Genomic DNA, 23,233 nt, shown 5'->3' with positions numbered 1-23,233 from the left:
ATATCTCTACTGCTACCGGGGGGCCTATAGAATACTCCTAGTAGAGTAACTGCTCCTTTCTTGTTCCTTAACTCCACCCATACGGACTCTAGAGATGATCCTTCTACAACATCCATCTTTTCCACAGCCGTAACAGTGTCCCTGACCAGTATTGCCACCCCTCCACCTCTTCTCCCCCCTTCCCTATCCCTCTTAAAACACCGAAAACCAGGAATATTCAATATCCACTCCTCTCCTGACGTCAGCCACGTCTCAGTAATAGCCACGATATCAGAGTCCCCCATACTTATCCAAGCCCTCAATTACTGCTGACCTTTTACCTACGTGCTGCTTCCCTTCACTAAATCCATAATCCTTGATTCCCTTAACATCTGAAAATTTATTATTTTCCTATGATTAATTGCACGTTGCTTTGGCATGTACTGAGATTGTAGGTCTGATATATAAATAGAAGTTGTTTTCTTTTTTGTTATCTCTTTCACTTGATGTGGTTGTTGACAACTTTAATGTTGATCCTATAGATGTGCTATCTGGTTGCTGCATGGTAATAAATCCAAATAGATGTGAAATTCCTTTGTAATTTAGTGATTAATATTTTGATCAACAAATGTGTAAAATAATATAAAACCATTAACTTTTATTAACATTTATTCATCTACAAAAACCAATCAAAACACTATCACAATATCCAATTGCTTCTAAAATATTTACTTTCATTTTCACTTTCATTTACCTATTAAGCAAGTCTAATGTAGATGTTAAGTCCTGTGGGATGCAGTTGATGTTGTAGTTCGTAACAAGAACAGCTTTTGGGAAGATGAAAGTGGTTAGTGTCCACCTCTGATGTATAAGGAGCTGCAGGTGGAAGGAGCTAAGTTGGGGAATTGAGCAATTAGTGATGAAATGTTTCTGCTTAAGCAGGCTTGCAGTCTGCTCTCCTGGCTGTATATTTCAGTATTCTATTTGATTACTCCATTACTGTTTTGAAGTCCGGATTTGGACATCGAGAATTGCAGGAACGTGCTGCAATAAACTCAAATACATATTATATTTTAAAGTTGTATACTACTTGTCTTATGATTTTCATAAATTGTAGACAGTGAACCTCCTGCTCTTGTATTCTTTGCCTTGGCTAATGAAGGCAAGTAAACCATATGCCTCCTTCACCACTTTATCTGTCTGTATGTCACCTTGAGGGATCCTTGTATTATGCAAGAATACTCCACCCATCTTGTATATTGATCAATATCTTGGAGCACTAGCAAACCTCTCTGCAAGGATATTGGTTTCCCTTCAGTTTAGGTGCAACTCATCCTCTTGTATCATGTAGTCTTGGGTAATTTAAATACCAAATGATAGTGAGATAGAGCACATGAAAAGAGGAAATATTACATGCCAGGTTGTTGTTGAAACAGGCTAATTACAGGATGTTAAATGGGAAGTTAAAAAATGAGAGGTCATGAGAAAAGACTGGCAAGGAAAGTAAAAGGGACTGCAAAATTTTCTATACATGTGTGAAAGTCTACCTCGCACTCAATGTCAGCAAGACCAAGGAATTGATTGTGGTCTTCAGGAAGGGAAGTCAAGAGAACGCCCACCAGTCTTCATTGAGGGGTCAGCAGTGGAAAGGGTGAACAGCTTCAAGTTCCTGGGCATCAACATCTCAGAGGGTCTATCTTGGACCCAACACATTGACGCAATCAAAAAGAAGGCACACCAGCGGCTCTACTTCATTAGGAGTATGAGTAGATTTGGTATGTCACCAAAGACTCTTGCAAATTTCTACAGATGTACGGTGGAGAGCATTCTGAATGGTTGCATCACTGCCTAGTATGGAGGCTCTAATGTGCAAGATTGAAAGAGGCTACAGAAGGTTGTAGACTAGGCCAGCTCCATCATGGGCATAACCTTCCCCGCCATCAGGACATCTTCAAGAGGCGGTGCATCAAGATGGCAACATCCATCATTAAGGACCCTTACCATCTGGAATATGCCCTCTTCACGTTACTACCATCAGGGAGGAGGTACAGGAGCCTGAAGACCCACACTCAACGTTTCAGGAACAGCTTTTCCCCTCCACCTGCAGATTTCTAAATGGTCCATGAACACTAGCTCATTATTCCATTTTTGCACTATTTATTTATTTTTGCAACTTATAATAATTTTATGTCTTGCACTGTACTGCTGTCGCAAGACAACAAATTTCATGACGTGTCAGTGACAATAAACCTCATTCTGAAGTGGGAAGAATGTAAGAGGGTGGGCAAAAACAGAAAGCGAAATCTAGGATTGGAGATGGGCATAGTTTGAACTGTTCATTGAGTACTTTTCTTGGCAAAGAATTATGTAAGCTGCTGCTGGAGTTTCAGTAAAGGCAGATTGAAATCCTGGATGAGCAAAAAATTAAGTAACTATAAAGGCTGGTTGTGCTTTGTGGACAAATCACCTAGTCCAAAGGAGATTTATCCTTGGTTGCTGAGGGAAGTATGGGAGGAATTTGCAAAAGCCCTGCCCATAATCTTTGAAACAGCTATTGATAAGGGTGATGTTTGAGGACAGGAAAATTGCAAATGTTGTCATATCCTTGTTCAAAAAAAAAAATTGACCTTTTCTGGAAAGTCCTAGAAACAGGGATAGAATGCTGGAAACACTCAGCAGGTCAGGCATCGTGTGTGAAAAGAGAAATGGTTAACGTTTCATGTTGAAGATCCTTTGTCAGAACTGGGAAAAAGAAGGGTATGGGAGGCATAGATGGGACAAACAGAATATTTGTGATGATGTGAGATTGTTAAATGAGCTAATGGTGAAATTAGAGCATGATTATCCTTTGTGTTATCTTTTGCTAATAGCAGGTCTATTGGATGTGCCCAGCAGGTCAGGCTGTGCTAACGGAGTGTGGAAAAACTGATCCAAATCACAGATGGATGACTTCAGTAGAAGTGGCTAGTTCTGATACAAAGAGAAGCAAATTACCCAGAATTGTTGAATTTGATATTTGAGTCCAGAAGGCTGCAGTGTGTCCATTTGGAATAAAAGGTGGTGTTCTTCAAGCTTACTTTGGGTCTTGAGGCAGTGCTGGATTTTATAGGTCAGTGGAATGGAGAATTAAAGTGGTAAGCAACAGAAAATTTGGAGTCGCTCTTGCGGATTGAATGCAGGTACTCTGAAAAGTGATCGTGCAATCTGCTTTTGGTTTCTCCGATGTTGAGGAGACCACATTGTGAACATTCATTGCAGTATGCAAGATTGGAAGAAATATGAGTGAATGGTTGTTTCACCTCAAGACTATTTGTGTACCTGGATGGTGGAAAGGGAAGAGGTGAAAGTATAGTTGTTGCATCTCCTGTGGTTTGGGAAAATGCCATAATTCTGGGAGTGGTTGATGGAGACAGAATAGCAGACCAGCAAGTCATGAGGGAGCAGTCCTTTTGAAAGGCTGGAAGGGAGAGGAAGATGTGTCAAGTGTTGAAATCTTATTGAAGCTGGTTAAGAATGATCTGTTGAATGCAGAGGCTGGTGGGGTCAGTGAAGACCAGAGGAACTGCAAGAGGAGAGGAAGTGAGGGTAGAGATGCAGAAAGTAGATGAGATTCAGTGGTAGAGGGGAAGCCATGGTTCTGGAAGATGGAAAACTGTTCAGTCATACTTGTGCAAGAAGTTTCATTATCAGAGCTCCTCCATCAGAGATGGGCGAACTGGGAAAACAGAATGGAATCCATACAAGATGTAGCATAGGAGGAAGTATAAACAAGGTAACTCTAGGAGCTTGTCGGCTTGTAATGAATGTATGTGGTCAACCATCCCCTGAGATCCAGAAAGGGAAGAGTCAGAAATGGACCATGTGAAGGTAAGAGCAAGGTGGAAATTGGTAGTAAAAGTCACAAAATTTTCAAGTTCTCTATGAGTGTTGGAAATTGCACCAATGCAGTCATCAGTGTTCTGGAAAAAGAATTGAGGGAGGTATCCCTGAGCAGGTCTGAAATAAAGACTTTGATGCTTCCCACAAAAAGACAGGTGTAGCTTGGACCCATGTGTGTTTCTATAGCTGCATCTTTTTGATCTGGAGAAAGTGAATAGAGTTGAAGCAGAAGTTGTTCGATGTGAGAACAAGGTTCAGCTAGGTGAATGAATGTGTTGGTGGAGGAGATTGGTTGGGCCTCTGATCAGAGAAGAAACTGAGGGCCCTCAGACTTGCTGATGTGGGATGAATGTCTGGAAAAATTGCATGTCCACAGTAAAAATGAATTGGTTGGGACCAGGAAATTGGAAACTTTTGAAGCAGTGGATGGCATCTGAAATATAAGTGGGAAGGGAATGAACTGGGGAGAAAGCTGTAATCAAAGTAGAAAGAAATAAGTTTGGGGTAAGAATAGGCTGAAATGGTAGGTTTGTCTGGACAGCCTTGCTTGTGGTTTTTGGGCAGAAGGTAGAAGCAGGCTGTGCAAGGGCTGGGATCCTACAAGTTTGGAAGTTTTGGAGGGAATTTCTCCTAAGGAAATGAAGTCCATGACTCTATAGGAGACAATGGTCTGATGTTCAGTGGTGTGGTCATGGTGTAAAAGGGAGGTCTGAGGATATGTTTGGCCTCACCAAAAATATTGGTTAGTTCACTGGACTATAACAGCACTGCCCTTGATGGCAGGTTGGATGAGAATAGCAGGATTAGTTAATGAACAGAGTGCTGCAAGTTCAAAAGGGGGAAGATTAGTGTGGGTGAGGGAAGGGCTGAGGATTGTTCAGGATGAGAGGGGAAGATCAGAAGGGATTGTGAACGCATAGCAGGGGGTGGAACAGGGAGGAGAGATGGGGTCAGAGAAGAGTGAAGGGGTAGAAAAATTGAGGTTGGAATATTGTTGACATTTTTGATCTTTGTCGGAAAGGAAGAATAAGTTGCCTGTTTTAGCACTAAATGTAGCAGAGAATAGAGTAGAACTGTGGGCACCGCATAAAGTGTGCATTTCACGATATGAAGAGAACAGTGGCTTGGGAAACACCTGGATAGTTTGAACATGATGTGATCTTGGGAAGGGTAGAATTTTGATTGACAAGGGTGGTGATATTTTTCTCTGGTGATCTGATCTCAGGCCAAAGACATGTCATCATAGCTTCCTCTTGACCATGACCTCACCACTAAACATCAGGCTATTATCTCCCACACAATTACGAACCTCTTCGCGAATCCCTAGTCTACCCTTCCATCCCCACTACCTGCTCATCTTATGGCCTTTCCCACGCAACCACTGGAGATGCAATACTTGCCCTTTCATCTCTTCCCTTTCCAACATCCAGGTACCTGAACGGTCTTTCCAGGTGAAGCAGCAATTCACTTGCACTTCTTCAAATCTAGTGTACTGCATTTGGTATTCACAGTGTGGCCCACTCCACAGTGGAGAAAGCAAACACTGATTCAGTGATCATTTTGCAGAACATCTGTGTGCAGTCTGCATGAGCAACTCTGAACTGCTTGTTACATGCCACTTCAGTTCTCCATTCTACCCCACTCTGACCTAGCCATCTGTGGCCTCCTGCACTACCACAATGAGGTTCAACACAAGCTTGAAGAACTAAATCTCATTTTTTGTGTTGGCATCTTGCAAACTTACAAACTTCTTATCAAATTCTCCAACTTTGGATAACTTGCTTTGTTATCAGGCATGGCCATTTCTGCTGAAATCATCTATGATATTAGCTTGGTTTTTATTTTTCCATTAAAAGAGCCTGTATTGCTGGGGAGACATCCTAGATCCTTTGTCCTATTTATCCTTCTCTGTAATTATAAATTATCCTTGTAATCACTTTTCCCCAGCTCTGGTATACGTTCTCTTTCCACAGAGACTGATCTGCTGAATCTGATCTGATGGGAAAATTGCAGTTGGTAGTGGATGTGGACTTCCAAAAGGCATTTGATCAAGTACCACATTATAGGTTTGTTATCAAGATTGGAGGCTATGAAGTTAAAGACGCATTAGAGGATAGAAAATCGGCTAAAAAGCAGGAAACAGAACAGTAGTGAGTTTTTTTTCGAATTGGAAGGGATTAGAAAGTGCAATTCCTCCAGATTGTACTAGCGTTGTTGCAGTTATCTGTATATTAATGATATGGGCGTGCAGGCCACCATTTCCAGGTTGCGAATCTGAGGAGATTAGGCATTGATTTAAGGGTGATAGACATAGGCTAATGGAATGGGCAAGTAAGTGGCAGATGAAATGCAGTGCTGAGAAATCTGAAGAAAAATGTACCGTGGAGTGCACAGGCTATGGGATGCATGCCCTCAGTTTGTTGAAAGCAGCAGAGCAGGTTGAGAAAGTAGTTCATGATGCATACAGGATTCTGGACTTTGTCAACTGAGGCACAGAATGCAAGAACAAGGAAGTCACTATGAACCTCTATAAAATGTTGGTTCAACTACAGCAGGATTATCATGACCAGATGTAAGTGACACACTTTAGAAAAGATGAAGACTTTGGAGAGGATGCAGAAGAGATTTAGTGAAATGATTACATGGTGCGCTGGGACTGGAGGGTAGTGGAAATAGATTCAATTGTATTCAAAGCAGCTGAATAAGTATTTATTTTTAAAAAAGGACTTTGCAGGGCTTTGTGGGAGTGGGACTATTTGGATCAGTCCTGAAAAAAGCTGGTATTGATTCAATGGGCTAAATGACCTCCATCCATTTTGAAACAATTCTGTGATTTTTGTGGAGTACTTTTCTCCTGACTCAAAGTATTTCTGTCATTTACAAATCACAAGTTGGGAGAATTCTGTTGTTGGATGAGTGCAGTTCCAACAATGCTGAGGAAACTTGATGCCATCGTGCATAAAGTAGCTTGTTTGATTGGTGCCATAGCCACAGACTTAACTTTCCACTCCTTCTGTACCAACTTGCGGTGGCTTGTGTGTATTATCTCTAATTATGTGTATTGTGGTAGTTCAGCATTCTTTGACAGCAAGATGCAACTTTGCCGCCCTGAAGGTTACGGGCAACTGGTACTTTGACTGCCACCTTCAATACCTACACCATCCCAACATGAAATGCATTTTCCTTTCACAATAAAATTCTTGTTCTTACTGCCCTATAGTTCCTTAACCACAAGGACTGGTGTTTTTCAGAAAGCAGCTGATCACCAACTTTTTAAAGGGCTGTTAAGTGTGGGCAATAGATATTATTCATGTCACCGATGTCCATCCCTGTGAATATAAAAATGTCATCATTAACTGAAAGGATTGGTGGGGGGGCAGCAGATTTGAAGTACTCAAAATTGGCAAAGAGTGTGGAAGGTCAGCTCATCTTTAGATTGGATGAATTGTATGTACAGTATTGGGTGTAGTTGAAATACCACACTCAATACTGAAGTGAACTAGACATTTGATTGGATTTGGGTTCAGCCTGTGGAACTTCAGTAATGTACCAGCACCTAGGAAGAAAAACATAGTAACAGTCGTGAAAGACAATGCCAACAAAACAGATGAAATTTTCACCATCATCCCTTCTTGGCTGAGCTGAACTCATTCTAACATTGAGAAACTTCTCCTTTAGCTTCACTGACTTTCTCTGAATCAAAGGTGTACTGATGGGAATTCACCAGGTCCAATATAGAACAGTGCAGCACAGGAATAGGCCCTTCGGCCCACGATGTTGTGTCGAACTAATTAAACTAGTAATTAAATGCTTAACTGAACTAATTCCTTCTACCTCCACAATGTCCATATTCCTCCATTCTCGGCACATTCATATGCCTATCTAAGAGAAACAAAGGTCTACAGATGCTGGAATTTAGATGAAAAACACAATGATGCTGGAGGAACTCAGCAGGCCAGGCAGCATCTGTGGAGAAAAGCAGGTGGTCAGCGCCCTGGGTCAGGACCCCTCCCTAGAACAGAAGATATTTCTTTCTTTGTAGAATACGTGGAGCAGTCCTTGTTTCAACTTCAGCTTCTCCCTTTATCCCTTTTTTCTGTCCGTTAATGACTGCATTGGTACAGCTTCATGCCTTCATGCAGAACTCAAATTTCATCGCTACCTACCCATTTCCACTTTGCTCTCACATTCCGCCAGTCCATTTGACTCTCTTTCTTGACCACTATCTCTGTCTTGTGGATAGGTTAGCAACCAATATTTATTACAAGCCCACAGGCTACAGAACTATTTGGGTTACAACTCTTCTCTGTTTCCATTCCATTCTCCCTGTTTCTTTGGCTCTTCAGTATCTGTTCTGATTAAAGGCACTTTCCACACCAATGCTTGCTGGATGTCTTCCTTTTCTCTTAACATTAGCTTCCCTTTCATCATAATTGACAAAGCTGTTTGTTCTGTTTCTGCTCTCACCTCCTCTCTACACAGATGGTGATGCCTTCCATCCTATCAGCTTCCACATTCAAAATGGATCATCCTCTATTACCTTCAAGATTCTAACACCAGACACATTCTGGATGGACTCTTGACTTCACTCTTCCATCTCTACCAACAGGAGATGCAGCACCTGCACTTTTCTCTTTTCCCTATCTACCATCTAGGGATCCAAACACTCATTCCAAGTAGGAATCACTTGTGCTTCCACTCAAAAAGTGATCTCTTCTACATTGGAAACATTAAACACAATGAGTGATTGCTTTGTTCAATCCACATGGATGACTCGAAACTTCTGGTTGCCTGTTACTTCTCCATCTTGCTCCCACTCTGATTTATGGCTTTGGCTTGTTACATTGGGCTTTGTGATAACAGCATAAGCTCCAGGAGCAACATCTGAACTTGCTGCTAAACACATTACAGCACTCGGGACTATTTAATTCAACAATTTCAGATAACCTACTCTTCCAGTTTGTGTCTGAACTGGAGGCCTGATAAAGGGCGATCAACCTGTAACATTAACTCAGTTTTATTCTTTCCAGATGGGTACTTCCAGCATTATCTTTTATTTTGGATTTCCAGCAATTGCTACATTTTTTTCTGTTTCAGAATTGTTTTTTCATCAGTTCTCATTTGTCTCCTTGAATTTGCATCTCTAGACACATCACTTGCAGTTAACAAGTCTTTACTGCCCTCTCTCAGCTGGTACCACTACCACTGGCATAAGAGTCTGGAACATCTGGTGGTCAAGTGTCATCTGTTTTATCTGCTGAGGGAGTTCTCTGCCGTCACCCTTGTAGTGATGTACATTCCACCCCTGGCAAATGTCAAGCTGGCACTGGAGGAGCTGAGCACCGTGATAAAGAGTCACAAGACAGCGCACCCTGATGCCTTCCCGATCGTCAAGGGGGACTTCAGCCAGGCCAACTTGAAGAGGTCTCTGACAAACTACCACCAACATATCACCTGCGGAACCAGAGGAGCCAGCACACTTGATCACTGCTACACTACTATTAACAACACTTACCATGCCATCCCGCGCCTACATTTTGGCAAGTCCAATCACCTATTTCCCATCATATAGGCAGAGACTGAGGATGCAGCACCTGTGGTGAGGATCGCGAAGGTATGGTCAAGGGAGGTGGAGGAGCGTTTACAGGACTGCTTTGAATCAGTGGATCGGACCATAGTCGGAGGTTCATCATCGGATCTGATTGAAAATGCCACAGCCGTCACCGACTTCAAGACCTGCGTGGATGAGTATGTGACGTCGAGAACATACTGAGTTTTCCCAACCCAGAAGCCCAAGATGAACCAGGAGATTCACAGTCTGCTGAGGGCTAAATCTGTGATGTTCAAAACTGGCAATCCAGAACCCTTACAAGAAGTCCAGGTGCGACCTACGGAAGGCCATCGTGAGAGCGAAAAAGGCAATTGCGTGTGAAGTTAGAGAGACAATCAAATGCACGACAGCTGTGGCAGGATTTGCATGCCATTATTTCCCATAGGACAAAACCAAACAGCATAAATGGCAGTGATGCCTCACTCCCTGATGAGCTCGATGCCTTTTATGCACACTTTGAAAGGGAGAATAACACTACACTTGTGCGAATCCCCACATCAGGCGACCCCGTGATCTGTCTGAGGCCGACGTCGGAACATCCTTCAAGAGGGTGAACCCTCGCAACATGCTGAAAATCTGTGCCGACCAACTGGCTGGAGTTTTTAAGGACATCTTCAACCTCTCATTTCTGCAGTCAGAGGTTCCCACTTGCTTTCAAAAGGGCATCAATCGTACTGGTGCCCAAGAAGAGCAGGGTGAGCTGCCTCAACGACTTTCGCCTGGTAGCACTCACATCTACTTTGAAGTGCTGTGAGAGGTTGGTCATGGCTAGAATTAATTCCTGCCTGAGCAAGGACCTGGACTTGCTGCAGTTTGCCTACTGGCACAACAGGTCTACAACGGGTGCAATCTCACAGGCTCTCCACTCAGCTTTGGAGCACCTGGAAAACAGCAAAACATACATTGGGCTGCTGTTTATCAATTACAGCTCAGTGTTCAACACCACTATTCCCTCAGTACTAATCAACAAGCTTCAAAACCTGGGCATCTCTACCTCCCTCTGCAACTGGATCCTCAACTTTCTTATCGGGAGACTACAGTCAGTGCGGATCAGTAGTAACATCTCCTCTTGTTGACAATCAACATAGGTGCACCTCAAGCATGCATGCTTAGCCCATTGCTCTACTCTCTACACTCATGATGATGTGGCTGGGCACAGCTCAAGCGCATCTACAAATTTGCCGATGACACCACTGTTGTTGGCAGAATCTCAGATGGTGATGAAGAGGTGTACAGGAGTGAGATAAATTGGCTGGTTGAGTGGTGTCGCAACAACAACTTCGCACTCAACGTCAGCGAGGTCAGCGGTGGAAAGGGTGAGTAGCTTCAGGTTCCTGGGTGCCAACATCTCAGAAGATCTATCTTGGACCCAACACATTGATGCAATCACAAAGAAGGCACGCCAGCAGATCTACTTTATTCAGAGTTTGAGTAGATTTGGTATGTCATCAAAGACTTGCAAATTTCTACAGATGTATGGCGGAGACTATTCTGACTGGTTACATCACTGCTGGCCTGGTATCAAAAGAGGCTGCAAAGTGTTGTAGATTCAGCCAACTCCATCATGGGCACAATCCTTCCCGCCATCGAGGACATTTTTAAGAGGTGGTGCCTCAAGAAGGCAGCATCCATCATTAAGGACCCTCACCACATGGGACATGCCCTCTTACTACCATCGTGGAGGAGCTACAGGAGCCTTAAGACCCACACTTAATGTTTTAGTAACAGCTTCTTCCCCTACGCCATCAGGTTTCTGAATGGTCCATGAACACTACCTCATTATTCCTCTTTAGCACTATTTATTTTTGTAATATAGTAATTTTTATATCTTTGTCTTGCACTGTACTACTGCTGCAAAACAACAAATTTCCCAACATATGTCAGTGACAGTAAAGCTGATTCTGATTCAGTCTCTCTTGGTCTCCACCCTAGCACAGACATTTTCTGTGATCTCTGCATTCCTCCTCTTCCTCTACAACTTAAAACAAATAGACAATTCCCATGTTATGGGCTTGGGTGGTTGCATTCCTTAAAAATGGGCCATATTGTTGTTTTCTGTAACGTAAAGCCGTATCACCCATGCATGCATTAATTTGAGTTGAAAAATTCTGTGATTTATTCACTTTTGCTTTCCACACAATTCCGTGAGCGAATTTTATTCCATATTTCAAATATTTGGGTGGTGATATGTGAATTCTGTAAGGTTGAATTTCAGTAACCTGAATAATCATTACAGAGGTCGCTTGTACTTGTTTTCCAACTTTTTTCCTAATTCTGATGAAAAGTCATCGACCTGTAACATTAACTCTGCCTTCCCAGATGCTGTCGGACTTGCTGATATTTCTAGAATTTTCTGTATTGTGAAATTTTCATGTTTCTCATCTAATGCAAGATGCAGCAAAAACTAGTTGCTCAACAATTCTTGCTATTATAAAATGCCTCAAGTTGCTTTACATGAGTGATATCAAACAAAATTTGACATTGAGCCATGGAGTTATAGGGCAAATGAGTTTTTAAAAAAAAATATTGGTTTTGAAGAATGTCTGTGTGCTCAACTGCCATGGTTGAGTGAAGAAATATTTCTTCAATGTGCATCCATATAAGAACTGAAGTTTGAAAGGTATTGAAGTTTACAGAACGGCAAGATAAGAATTTTAAAATTGGAACATTTACAGGTAGGAATCTGTCGTAAGTAAGCAAGCACAAGACTGATTTCTCATAGCGGAGGAATAAATTATGATGAACTGTGATTGGAGTGTTAGGTGAGCTTAAATAATCAAGATATGTGCATATAGTAAATTTTCAAACTAAATGATATTTGGATAATGTTCAAACTATTAAATGATGTTCCTGCTGATTTAATGAGGCACTGATCAAATGGGCTGGGTGGTGTTGACCTTATTAGGCATTGAATGATCTGTGCTCATCCAGCAAAAAATTTTGTCAGCTGTTTGCCTTATTGTATGCCACATACAATGGCATGCAAAAGTTTGGGCTCCCCGGTCAAAATTTCTGTTACTGTGAATAGTGAAGTGAGTAGGAGATGAACTGATCTCCAAAAGTTATTAAGTTGAAGATGAAACATTCTTTTCAACATTTTAAGCAAGATTAGTATATTATTTTTGTTTTGTACAATTTTAGAGTGGAAAAAACGAAAGGAGCACTATGCAAAAGTTTGGGCACCCCAAGAGATTTGAGCTCTCAGATAACTTTTACCAAGGTCTCAGACCTTCATTAGCTTGTTAGGGCTATGGCTTGTTTACAGTTGTCATTAGGAAAGGCCAGGTGATGTAAATTTCAAAGCTTTATAGATACCCTGACTCCTCAAACCTTGTCCCAACAATCAGCAGCCATGGGCTCCTCTAAGCAGCTGCCTAGCACTCTGAAAATTAAAATAAATGATGCCCACAAAGCAGGAGAAGGCTATAAGAAGATAGCAAAGTGTTTTCAGGTAGCCGTTTCCTCAGTTCGTAATGTAATTAAGAAATGGCAGTTAACAGGAACGGTCGAGGTCAAGTTGAGGTCTGGAAGACAAGAAAACTTTCCTAGAGAACTGCTCGTAGGATTGCTAGAAGGGCAAATCAAAACCCCCATTTGACTGCAAAAGACCTTCAGGAAGATTTAGCAGACTCCGGAGTGGTGGTGCACTGTTCTACTGTGCAGCGACACCTGCACAAATATGACCTTCGTGGAAGAGTCATCAGAAGAAAACCTTTCCTGCGTCCTCACCACAAAATTCAGTGTCAGAAGTTTGCAAAGGAACATCTAACAAGTCTGTTGCATTTTGGAAACAAGTCCTGTGGACTGATGAAGTTAAAAATAGAACTCTTTGGCTGCAACGAGCAAAGGTATGTTTGGAGAAAAAAGGGTGCAGAATTTCATGAAAAGAACACCTCTCCAACTGTTAAGCACGTGGGTGGATCGATCATGCTTTGGGCTTGTATTGCAGCCAGTGGCACAGGGAACATTTCACTGGTGGAGGGAAGAATGAATTCAATTAAATACCAGCAAATTCTGGAAGCAAACATCACGCTGTCTGTAATAAAAAAAAGCTGAAGATGAAAAGAGGATGGCTTTTACAACAGGATAACGATCCTAAACACACCTCAAAGTCCACAATGGACTACCTCAAGAGGCACAAGCTGAAGGTTTTGCCATGGCCCTCGCAGTCCCCCGACCTAAACATCATCGAAAATCCATGGATAGCCTCAAAAGAGCAGTGCATGCAAGATGGCCCAAGAATCTCACAGAACTAGGAGCCTTTTGCAAGGAAGAATGGGTGAAAATCCCTCAAACAAGAATTGAAAGACTCTTGGCTGGCTACAGAAAGCATTTACAAGCAGTGATACTTGCCAAAGGGGGTGTTACTAAGTACTGACCATGCAGGGTGCCCAAACTTTTGCTTTGGGCCCTTTTCCTTTTTTGTTATTTTGAAACTGTAAAAGATGGAAATAAAAAAAGTAATCTCGCTTAAAATATTAAAAAAATGTGTAATCTTTAACTTTATGCCTCTTGGAAATCAGGTCATCTTTTACTCGCTTAACTATTCACAGTAACAGAAATTTTGACCAGGATGCCCAAACTTTTGCATGCCACTGTATGTCGACGTTGATTATGTTTTTTGTTTGTCCTACTATAAACCAGCATTGTAAACCTTTTTCTAAATAACATTGTACTGACAAAAAAACTTTAAAGAAAACAAGGTGAAAATCTGAATTCTGTATTTTTTTTAGTTTGCTTTGAAGTAACTTTTTTTTTAAAGAATGGTTTTAATATTCACTTTCCCTTGAGAAATGTTAATGTGTCCAGTTTGAGGCGAGGCAACGATTTAACTTGTGGAAAGTGGGTCATTTTGTTGAAATGGCATAAGCTCCCATGTTAATATAAAAGAGGACACTCCTCTTCACCAGCAAGCACCCTCCCCATTCCCTCCCTTGCCTCTATCACCACAGATAATTGACTGAAGGGTGGATTAGAGTTAGTTATACTGAACTAAGTAGTCACCAGGGAACAGAAGAATGTTTTATTTCACATTGCAGGAATTCTTCTTTACAAAGGTGAACATGCTAAATACTAAAGGAGATATTGCTTTATTTCCCATCCAAAGACGAATGTACTGTATGAAAGGCACAATTTTCCTCTGAGAATTAAAGGGGACAATGAGTGGTCACGTTGCAGTGAGTATTGGATTCAGTTGAAACTGAAACTGTTATGAGATTGGAACTGAAACGTCAAGTTATGAGATTCAGGTAGTTATTACCAACTAAGGAAGTATTTTTGAAAATTAATGATAGAATTACTCATAGTAGAAAACCCAAGACAGATTCTAATTTTTATAGAGGAACAAATGAGAACTTGTAAGGAGGAAGTTTTCATTGGCAATGTATGCAACACATTTTATAAAGGAGACAAATGTCACTCAATCTCTTCAATGGAAGAGTGAAAACAATGCTACCAGACACTAAACACCAATAACTATTTCTGACTGGAGCTCTGTGGTACAACCAGTAGAGCTGCTGCCTCACAGGTTCACTGACCTGGGTTGAATCCTGACCTCCAGAGCAGTCCGTGTGATCTTTGCACTTTAATGCTGTAAGTGCGTGGGTTTCTTCTGGATGCTCTGGTTTCCTGCCATGTTCCAGAAGTGTGCAGGCTGGTAGGTTAATTAACCACTATAAGTTGCCCCTCGTCTGTAGATAAATGGAAGAACCTACAGAGAGCTGATGGGAATAAGGGGAAAGTAAAAATATGATTAGTAAAGGATTGGTGTAAATGGGTGCTTGATAGCTAGCCCTAGCTTATTCAGAGCATCCTGACTAAATGGCTTCATTTGTCGTCTTGAAGCTGCTCAGTGAAGGAGTTCCTATCCTAAAGATGGCCAAATGCTGTCACTTCTTTGAAATGACCAAAATTAGTAGATTTTGGAGATGAGAGTCATGCTGTTCAGCCACCTTTGTTCTTTTGTGCTTTGTACAGGAATTGCAAGTCCATAAGCTGTTTTTCTTTGAATGCTATATCTAGGGATCTCTTGCATAACCAATGTTTGTTTTGAATTTGTGTTTATGCTCTTGTCCCTATAAAACAATACATGTTCCTTACTGTGCATAGCCCAATTAGAAACTAATTGTATAGGATTTGCTATCAACTTGAGTTTAAATTTAATGAGATGGAATTAGTAATGCGTGTAAGGCTGCTGCACTAGTCTTATCTAAGGATCCCAGGCTAAGGTATTGTGCCATGGACAAAGCCCTGTGCAAGGTACAATAGGCCATTTGCAGGTACCTACATTGTACATGCCACATCTGCCACATGCAGATACATGGTTCAGACCCCCTTCACTGAAAGGTCCACACTGTTCAATAAGCATGTGTTAAAACTTTATGCAAATGACATTAAAAAATTAGCATTGTATGTTGTTGTTGCTGTGTGTGCTCAGTGGCCTCTCTGTGCAAGTCATCACATATTGTAGTGAAAAATGATATTCCATGATAATGCATTGCACTATGCTAAAGGATTTCCTTGCTATGGAACCATCTTTTGTGATTGTTGCAAATGCCATGTATTGAGATATAACTTATGAATTAATTTATTTTTCTTTTTATGTCAATTTACTTTGCACTTAACATGAAATGTTTTGGTTGTATTGAAAGTTGGCTTTTTTTTGTAGGTGACGTGGTACTCAATAATCTGGAAGTAAAAGAAAATGCATTCGTAAGTTGCCCTTTAAATATTAATCTGTGTAATAAGTAACTATTTATTGTATTGAAAGTAAAAATGTAAGACTCCAAATTTAATCTGCATGATTAGAGGGTGGTTAGTATAGGAAAACGAACTTGGTTGTGTGTTCTGTTGTCTGCCAGAAATATTGGCTGTGATTGGTCTTATCTTTTCCTGGTTATGGCTCATGGTCAGATGTGGAGCTACAAATACAGAACAAGGCCATTTGTACTGCTAGGTCTTTTTCTTCCGCACACAATCAGTATATTCCTATTTTGTAGGAACTTGCACTTTTGTGTGAAAGGTGTGCCTATATTCTTCTGATTTTTTTCAAATGTAGTAGTGAAAATTGAAGAGCATACATCCATCCTATTTTTACTCAAGATGTCATCCTTCAGCCAAGCAGCACAAGAATATCCTTCTGATATTTGTTCCCAGATATGTCAAATAAGACCTCGCCAATCATAAACAGTGTAAAAATGTCCTTGGACTTGAAGTTAACTATCTCTCACATGTATTGGTCAACTGTTTGATTTGCCTTGTTTTATTATTTAGATTGACCACAAACTTATGATGAATGGTTAGTGTAATTAATTTTCAATGGCTGTGTTTGTTGAATGATGCAGTGTGTGGATGCCTCAAAATTCATTAGTATCAGTTTTGGAACAATAGGAAATTGTTGCATTTCGAATTGACTCCAGTAAGTTGTGGGTGACACAATGACACAGCACTCAGTGCTGCTGCCACAGAACTCCAGTGACCCAGCTTCTATTCTAACCCAGAGCGTTATATGTGTGGAGTTTGCATATTCTTCCTGAGACTGTGTGTGTTCCCCTAGATGATCTTTCCTCCGGTATCCCAGAAGTGCTGGTAGGTTAATAGACTACTGTAAATTGCCTGAAGTATGGATGGCTTCCTAACTCTTATACTCTATGCCCCTGGTGATGAAGGCAAGCATGCCATATGCCACCTTATTCTACTTGAGTTGCCACTTTCAGGGAGGTATGGACTTGGGCCCCAAGACCCCTCTTTACATTAATGCTGCTAAGGGTTCTGCCATTACTTTCCCCTTGCATTTGACCTCCCAAAGTGCAAAACCTCATTGAGCTCTGCCATTTCTCCATCCATATCTCTAACTGATCTATATTCTGCTGTGTCCTTTGACTTTCTTTACTGTCCGCAACTCCTCCAATTTTTGTCATCTGCAAGCTCACTAACCAACCCATCTACATTTCTGTTTAAGTCATATTATATACATATATACACACACACAATATATATAATATATACAATATATATTTGTGTATGTGTGTGTGTGTATATATATATATATGTGTGTGTAGAGAGAGAGAGAACAAACACAGCACAGAAATAAGTCCTTTGTCCCACTGAATCTGTGCCAACCATTAACCACCCATCCTACATTAATTGCACTACTTCCTCTCACCCACGTTCCCATCAACTAGCACGAACTCTTGAAGTTTTACAACTTGCACTTGGGGCAATTTATAGTGGCCAATTAACCTGGGATATGGGAGGAAACCTGAGTACCTGGAGGAACCAGGGACAACGTGCAAACTTCACAGACAAGACCCAAGGTCAGGATTGAACCTGGGTCACTAATGCTGTGAGGGAGCAGCTCTACCAGCTGTGTTAGTGTGCTGCCTCCTAGAGGTACTCTGGAACTGAGACTTCTTTGGCCTTTTGGGATAGAAAATTTCAAAGACTTGCTATCTACTGGATAAAGAAATTCCTTTCCACCTTGAGTCATGAATGGCCCATTTATTCTGAGACTGTGACCTCTGGTTCTAAAGACTCCATTAGAATAGCAATGGCCAAAGCCTTCGCTATTTCTTCTCATTTCAGAACCCGGGATGCAATTTTATATGGTTCTAGTTGTGTTATCCCTCCTCTGTTTATCCTATCCAGTATTTTGCTCACCTACTGCTTAATGACAGTATTGGTGTCATCCTCTTTAAAGATGATCTCAAATATTTGGATGAGTAATCATGTATCCTGGCTCCACTCTTGGGGTTCCATTTTGTTACCAATAGGTCCTACATTTTCTTTCTGTAATCCTCCTTCCCTTTATGCATTTTGGGTTTTGTATTAACTTTACCTGTGTTTCTTTTCATGCACACTCTTCCTTTCCTAATTTCCTTTTTAATTTCACTCCTCGATACTTCTGGGCTCTCTGCAGTGTTGAGCTCTTGTTAGAATATATGCTTTGTTTTTTTTTCCCTCCCTCTTCCTGCTCTTTTTTGCTCCCTAGTTAATGAGCATTGATTTGGGTTTGTTAAAGACATCTCCTTCCCCCACGTACACTTTCTGGGAGCCTGTTTGGTATTGGTTTATTATTGTCACTTGTACTGAGGTACAGTGAAAAACTTGCCTTGCATACGGTTCGTACAGATCAATTCATTACAGAGTGCATTGAGGTAGTACAGGGTAAAAACAATAACAGAATACAGAGTAAAGTGTCACCACTACAGGGAAGTGCATTGCAGGTAGACAAGGTGCAAGGTCGTAACAAGGTAGATTGTGAGGTCAAGAGTCCGTCTCATCGTATAAGGGAACCGTTCAATAGTCTTATCACCGTGGGGTAGAAGTTGTCCTTGAGCCTGGCGGTATGTGCCTTCAGGCTCCTGTATCTTCTGCCTGATGGGAGAGGGGAGAAGAGTGAATGACTTGGGTGGGGTCTTTGATTATGCTGGCTGCTTCCATGGAGGGGAGGCTGGTTCCCATGATGTGCTGGGCTGTGTACACGACTCTGCAGTTTCTTGTGGACCCAGGCAGAGCAGTTGCCATACCAAGCCATGATGCATCCAGATAGGATGCTTTCAATGGTGCATTGATAAAGCTTGGTGAGTGTCAAAGGGGACATGCCAAATTTCTTTAGTTTCCTGAGGAAGATAGCGGCGCTGGTGAGCTTTCTTGGCCATGGTGTCTATGTGGTTGGACCAGGACAGGCTATTGGTGATGTTCACTTCAAGGAACTTGAAGCCTCTTAACCCTCTCGACCTCAGCATCATTGATATAGACAGGAGCATGTACACTGCCCCCTTTCCTGAAGTCAATGACCGGCTCTTTTACTTTGCTGACATTGAGGGAAAGGTTGTTGTCGTGACGTCATGTCACTAGGCTTTCTATCTCCTTCCTGTACTCCGACTCATCGTTATTTGAGATGCGGCCTACTATGGTGGTATCATCTGCAAACTTGTAGCTGGAGTTAGAGCAGAATCTGGCCATGCAGTCATGAATATATAGGGAGTAGAGTAGAGGGCTGAGGACTCAGCCTTGTGGGCCACCAGCGTTAAGAATAATCGTGCTGGAGGTGTTGCTGCCTATCCTCACTGATTGCAGTCTGTTGGTCAAAAAGTCAAGGATCCAGTTGCAGAGGGAGGTGTTGAGTCCCAGGTCTTGGAGTTTGGTGATAAGTGTGCTTGGAATTATAGTATTGAAGGTGGAGCCATAGTCAATGAAAAAATAGTCTAACGCAGGTGTCTTTACTGTCCAGATCTGAATTTGGTCTGAATTCTCATTATCTCTTCCTGAAGACTTTGCATTGTTCTGAGGCTGACTTGCCATCAAGTACCCTCAGTGATTTATTTTTGTTCCTTAAACAGATCTTAGAAAAGGGATTATGTATATTTTTCCCAGTTTGACTTAATAGTTGAGCAGCTGAAATGTGTTTAGAAATTGTATTGCATAGTGCTTATTTTTAAGGGACCATGCAACTGGAACTAACACTTGACTCTTCTCCATTAGGGCATGAGATATTGAGATGAGCAGTTTCAGAGTTTTCCCCTCCACACTGGCTAGGAATTGCTACTGTACATAACTTCTTAAATGATAAAATTGACCTATTCTTTTTTTTTTAAAAACTTGATTCATTTTTTGATATCTGGGTTTCATCGGGAAGGCCATCCTTTACTGACAACCCTTTATTTCCCATGCGAAGGTGGTACTGAGCAGCCACCTTCAACAGTTTCTAGTGAGGGTAAGCCCATGGTGTTGTTGGGAGGAAGTTTCATCATTTAGATCCAGTATTGATTGAGGAATGGTGATATATTTCCAAGTCAGAATATGTGTGACTTGGAAGATAACCTGCAGGTGGTGATGTTCCCATGCACCTTGTCTTCCTTTGCAGATGTCACCAATTTAGCATTGTTGTCACAGTGATCTAGGCAGATAACTGCAGTACATTTTTCAGCCACACTGCACTGATGTTGAAGGGAATCAAGGTTTTGGGTGCTGGAAGGTGTATCAGTGAAGTGGGCTCCTTTTATTCTGTATGGTGTTGAGATTCTTGAATGTTGTTAGAACTGCACTCATCCTGCTCATTATTTTATACTCGGGTCCATTCTTGGACTTCTCTGTTCCAAGAAACAAGCACCCAAACTATACTATGGTCTTAGCTGAAATGCTCCATCCCAGGCAAATTCTTGGTGGAACTTCCATGCACCCTCTCTAATGGCTGATCCAGTTAAGTTTCTGATCAGTGATGGTCTCCATTATGTTGATGGTGATGAAGTTGATGTGGGTTCATGATGCATGCAAGTTCATTGAGGATTTGAGTGGAATAGAATATTGTGCAATCATCAGTGAACATTTCCACTTCTGACCTCATGATGGCAGGAAGGTGAAGGTTGTTGGGTCCAGGACGCTTGCCTGAGGAACTCCTGCAATAATGCTCTAAGGTTGGGATAATTCATGACCAGTAATAACAGCCACAATCCTTTATGTAAGATATGATTTTATCCATGGGAGTGTTTTGCTCATCATGTCCTTTGACTTCAGTTTTACCAGAACTCTTCGATATCACTCTTGGTCAAATGTTGCCTTGCTGTTGGGGACAGTCACTTCTGGAATTTAGCTGTTTGGTTCACACATGGACCAAGGCTTTAGTGAAGTCTAGAGCAGGGTGATCCTGGAAAAATGCAAACTGGGCATTAGTGAGCAGCTGCCACTTGATAGCCCAGTCAATGACACCTTTCGTCTCTTTCCTTGTGATTGAGAGTGGAATGAAGAGTAATTAACCAGATTGAATTTGTCCTGTGTTTTGTGACTGGGGCACAACTGGACAATTTTCCTCATTGTTCAGTAAGTTGTAGTGTTGAAACCATTCTGAACTTTCTTGGCTAGAGGTATGCTAGAACATCATTCTTCAGTACCACAGTTGGGATGCTTTCTGATTTCATGGCCTTTGCTGTATCCAGTGCTCTTGGTGTTTCTTGCTATCACATGGAATTGGCGGAAGTTGAGCTTGTATGATTGTGGGAGGAAGCAGGGATGCATCATCTGCTCGCCACTTCTGGGTGAATGCCTTGCCTTCAGCAATGAAGTGCTGGGTCCAGCCATTGTTGAGGATTTTTTTGGAGCAACCTCTTCCCTTTGCTGTTTAATTGTCCACCATCATTCACAACTAGATGTAATAGTACTGCGGAGCTTTATTCTGAGCTGTTTGTGAGGTTATCAAGACCATGAGAAATAGGAACAGGACTTTGTCATTTGGCCCCTTGAGCCTGCTTCACCATTCAATAAGATCATGCAACTTCCTTTGAATTCAATTTTTCCACCCTCTCCACATAACATTCAATTGCTTTACTGATTTTTAATAAAAAAATCTGTACCCCAGCTTTGAAAATATTCAAGGATGCCTTTTGGGCCAAGGAATTCTAAAGATTTGCAACTCTTCCGCCACCTTCCTCATCTCATTCTCCCTTGTTCTGAGACTGCTCTCTGATCCTAGACTCTCCTATGAGGACAGGCATTCCTGTCCTAGAAATCTTGTATATTTCAATAGGATCACCTCTCCATTGTTCTAAAAAGAAAAACTGAGTGCACTTGTAACCTGTTCAACCTTTACTCTTCGGACAATCCATACCAAGGATTGTACTTGTAATCGTTCTTTGAACTCCCTGCAATGATCTTTCTTTACATCTAGAGTGCTGAACTGTTCAGTACTCTAGATGTGACTTGTACAGTTGTAGTAAGGCTTCCCTACTTTTATTCTCTAGCCTCCTTGAAGTAATAGCCAGCATTCCATTAGCTTCTGTAATTGCCTGCTGCACCTGTATGTTGGCTTTCTATGTTTCATGTTTGAGGGGCCCCCAAATCTCTCTGGCACTTCAGCTTCCTGTAGTCTTCCGCCATTTAAATAATAATTGGTTTTATCATTCTTTCTTCCAAAGTGAACTTCATTTTTTCCCACATTATGCTTCATTGGCCAATGTTTTGCTCACTCATGTAACCTATCAATGTCTGCCTATAAATTGTTTGTACCTTTCTCAGCTTGGCTTTCCACCTGCATCTGTATCGTCTGCAAATCTGGCATTTCCTTCCATTCTTCAAGTCACTAATCTGTGTAGTAAATAGCTGTAGTTCCAGCATTGATTCATGTGTTACCAACTTGAACTTGGTGCCTTTTATTCCTACTCAGTGCTGCTTGCTGATTAGCCAGTCCTCTGTCCATGCTAATACATTACATTACCTCTAACATCATGAGATCTTCACGTGCATTGTTACTTTTTGGATGGTACCTTATTGAGCACCTTTTGAAAGTTCAAATATTACATCTACCAGTTCTACTCTGGCTGAGATTTGTCAGATACAATGTCTCCTTCATAAAGCCAATTTTTCTCTGCTTGATCAGATTGATACTTTACAAATTTTATGCTATTATTGGAAAAATTCCATAATTCATTATTGAAATAATGAATAATAGCTTAACCAGCCCACAGTTATCTGCTTTTTGCCACCCACCTTTTTTGAATAAGGGTATTACATTACTACTTAATTCCTTGCACTGCTCCAGAATCGGTAGTTTTGGAGGATTACAAGATCCCTTAGTCCTGTCTATTTTATGTTGATTTTGCTATTTAGTAATCTTATGTTGCAGCTTTGCCAGGTTGGATCCTCATTTATAAATATGCCTGGAGCCATTTCTGCCATTTGGATGGCACTTATTGAACCGAGGTTGATCCCCTAGCTTGACAGTGATCATAGAGTGGAAAATATGGTAGGTTGTGAGGAGATGGCACAAGA

The 23,233-nt window shown here is 41.4% G+C and overlaps 1 protein-coding gene across 1 annotated transcript in view; it reads left to right on the top strand.

Annotated features, from left to right (window-relative positions):
• Positions 1–23,233, top strand: part of vps13a (vacuolar protein sorting 13 homolog A) — a 283,508-nt gene that overhangs the window by 5,013 nt on the left and 255,262 nt on the right. Inside the window, 1 exon segment of the mRNA XM_052020712.1 lies at positions 16,137–16,180. Coding sequence (XP_051876672.1) covers positions 16,137–16,180 — 44 coding nt within the window.

Source organism: Pristis pectinata, chromosome 7, assembly GCF_009764475.1.
Source record: "Pristis pectinata isolate sPriPec2 chromosome 7, sPriPec2.1.pri, whole genome shotgun sequence".
Taxonomy (NCBI): domain Eukaryota; kingdom Metazoa; phylum Chordata; class Chondrichthyes; order Rhinopristiformes; family Pristidae; genus Pristis; species Pristis pectinata.
This window is presented reverse-complemented; position numbering and strand designations above follow the sequence as displayed.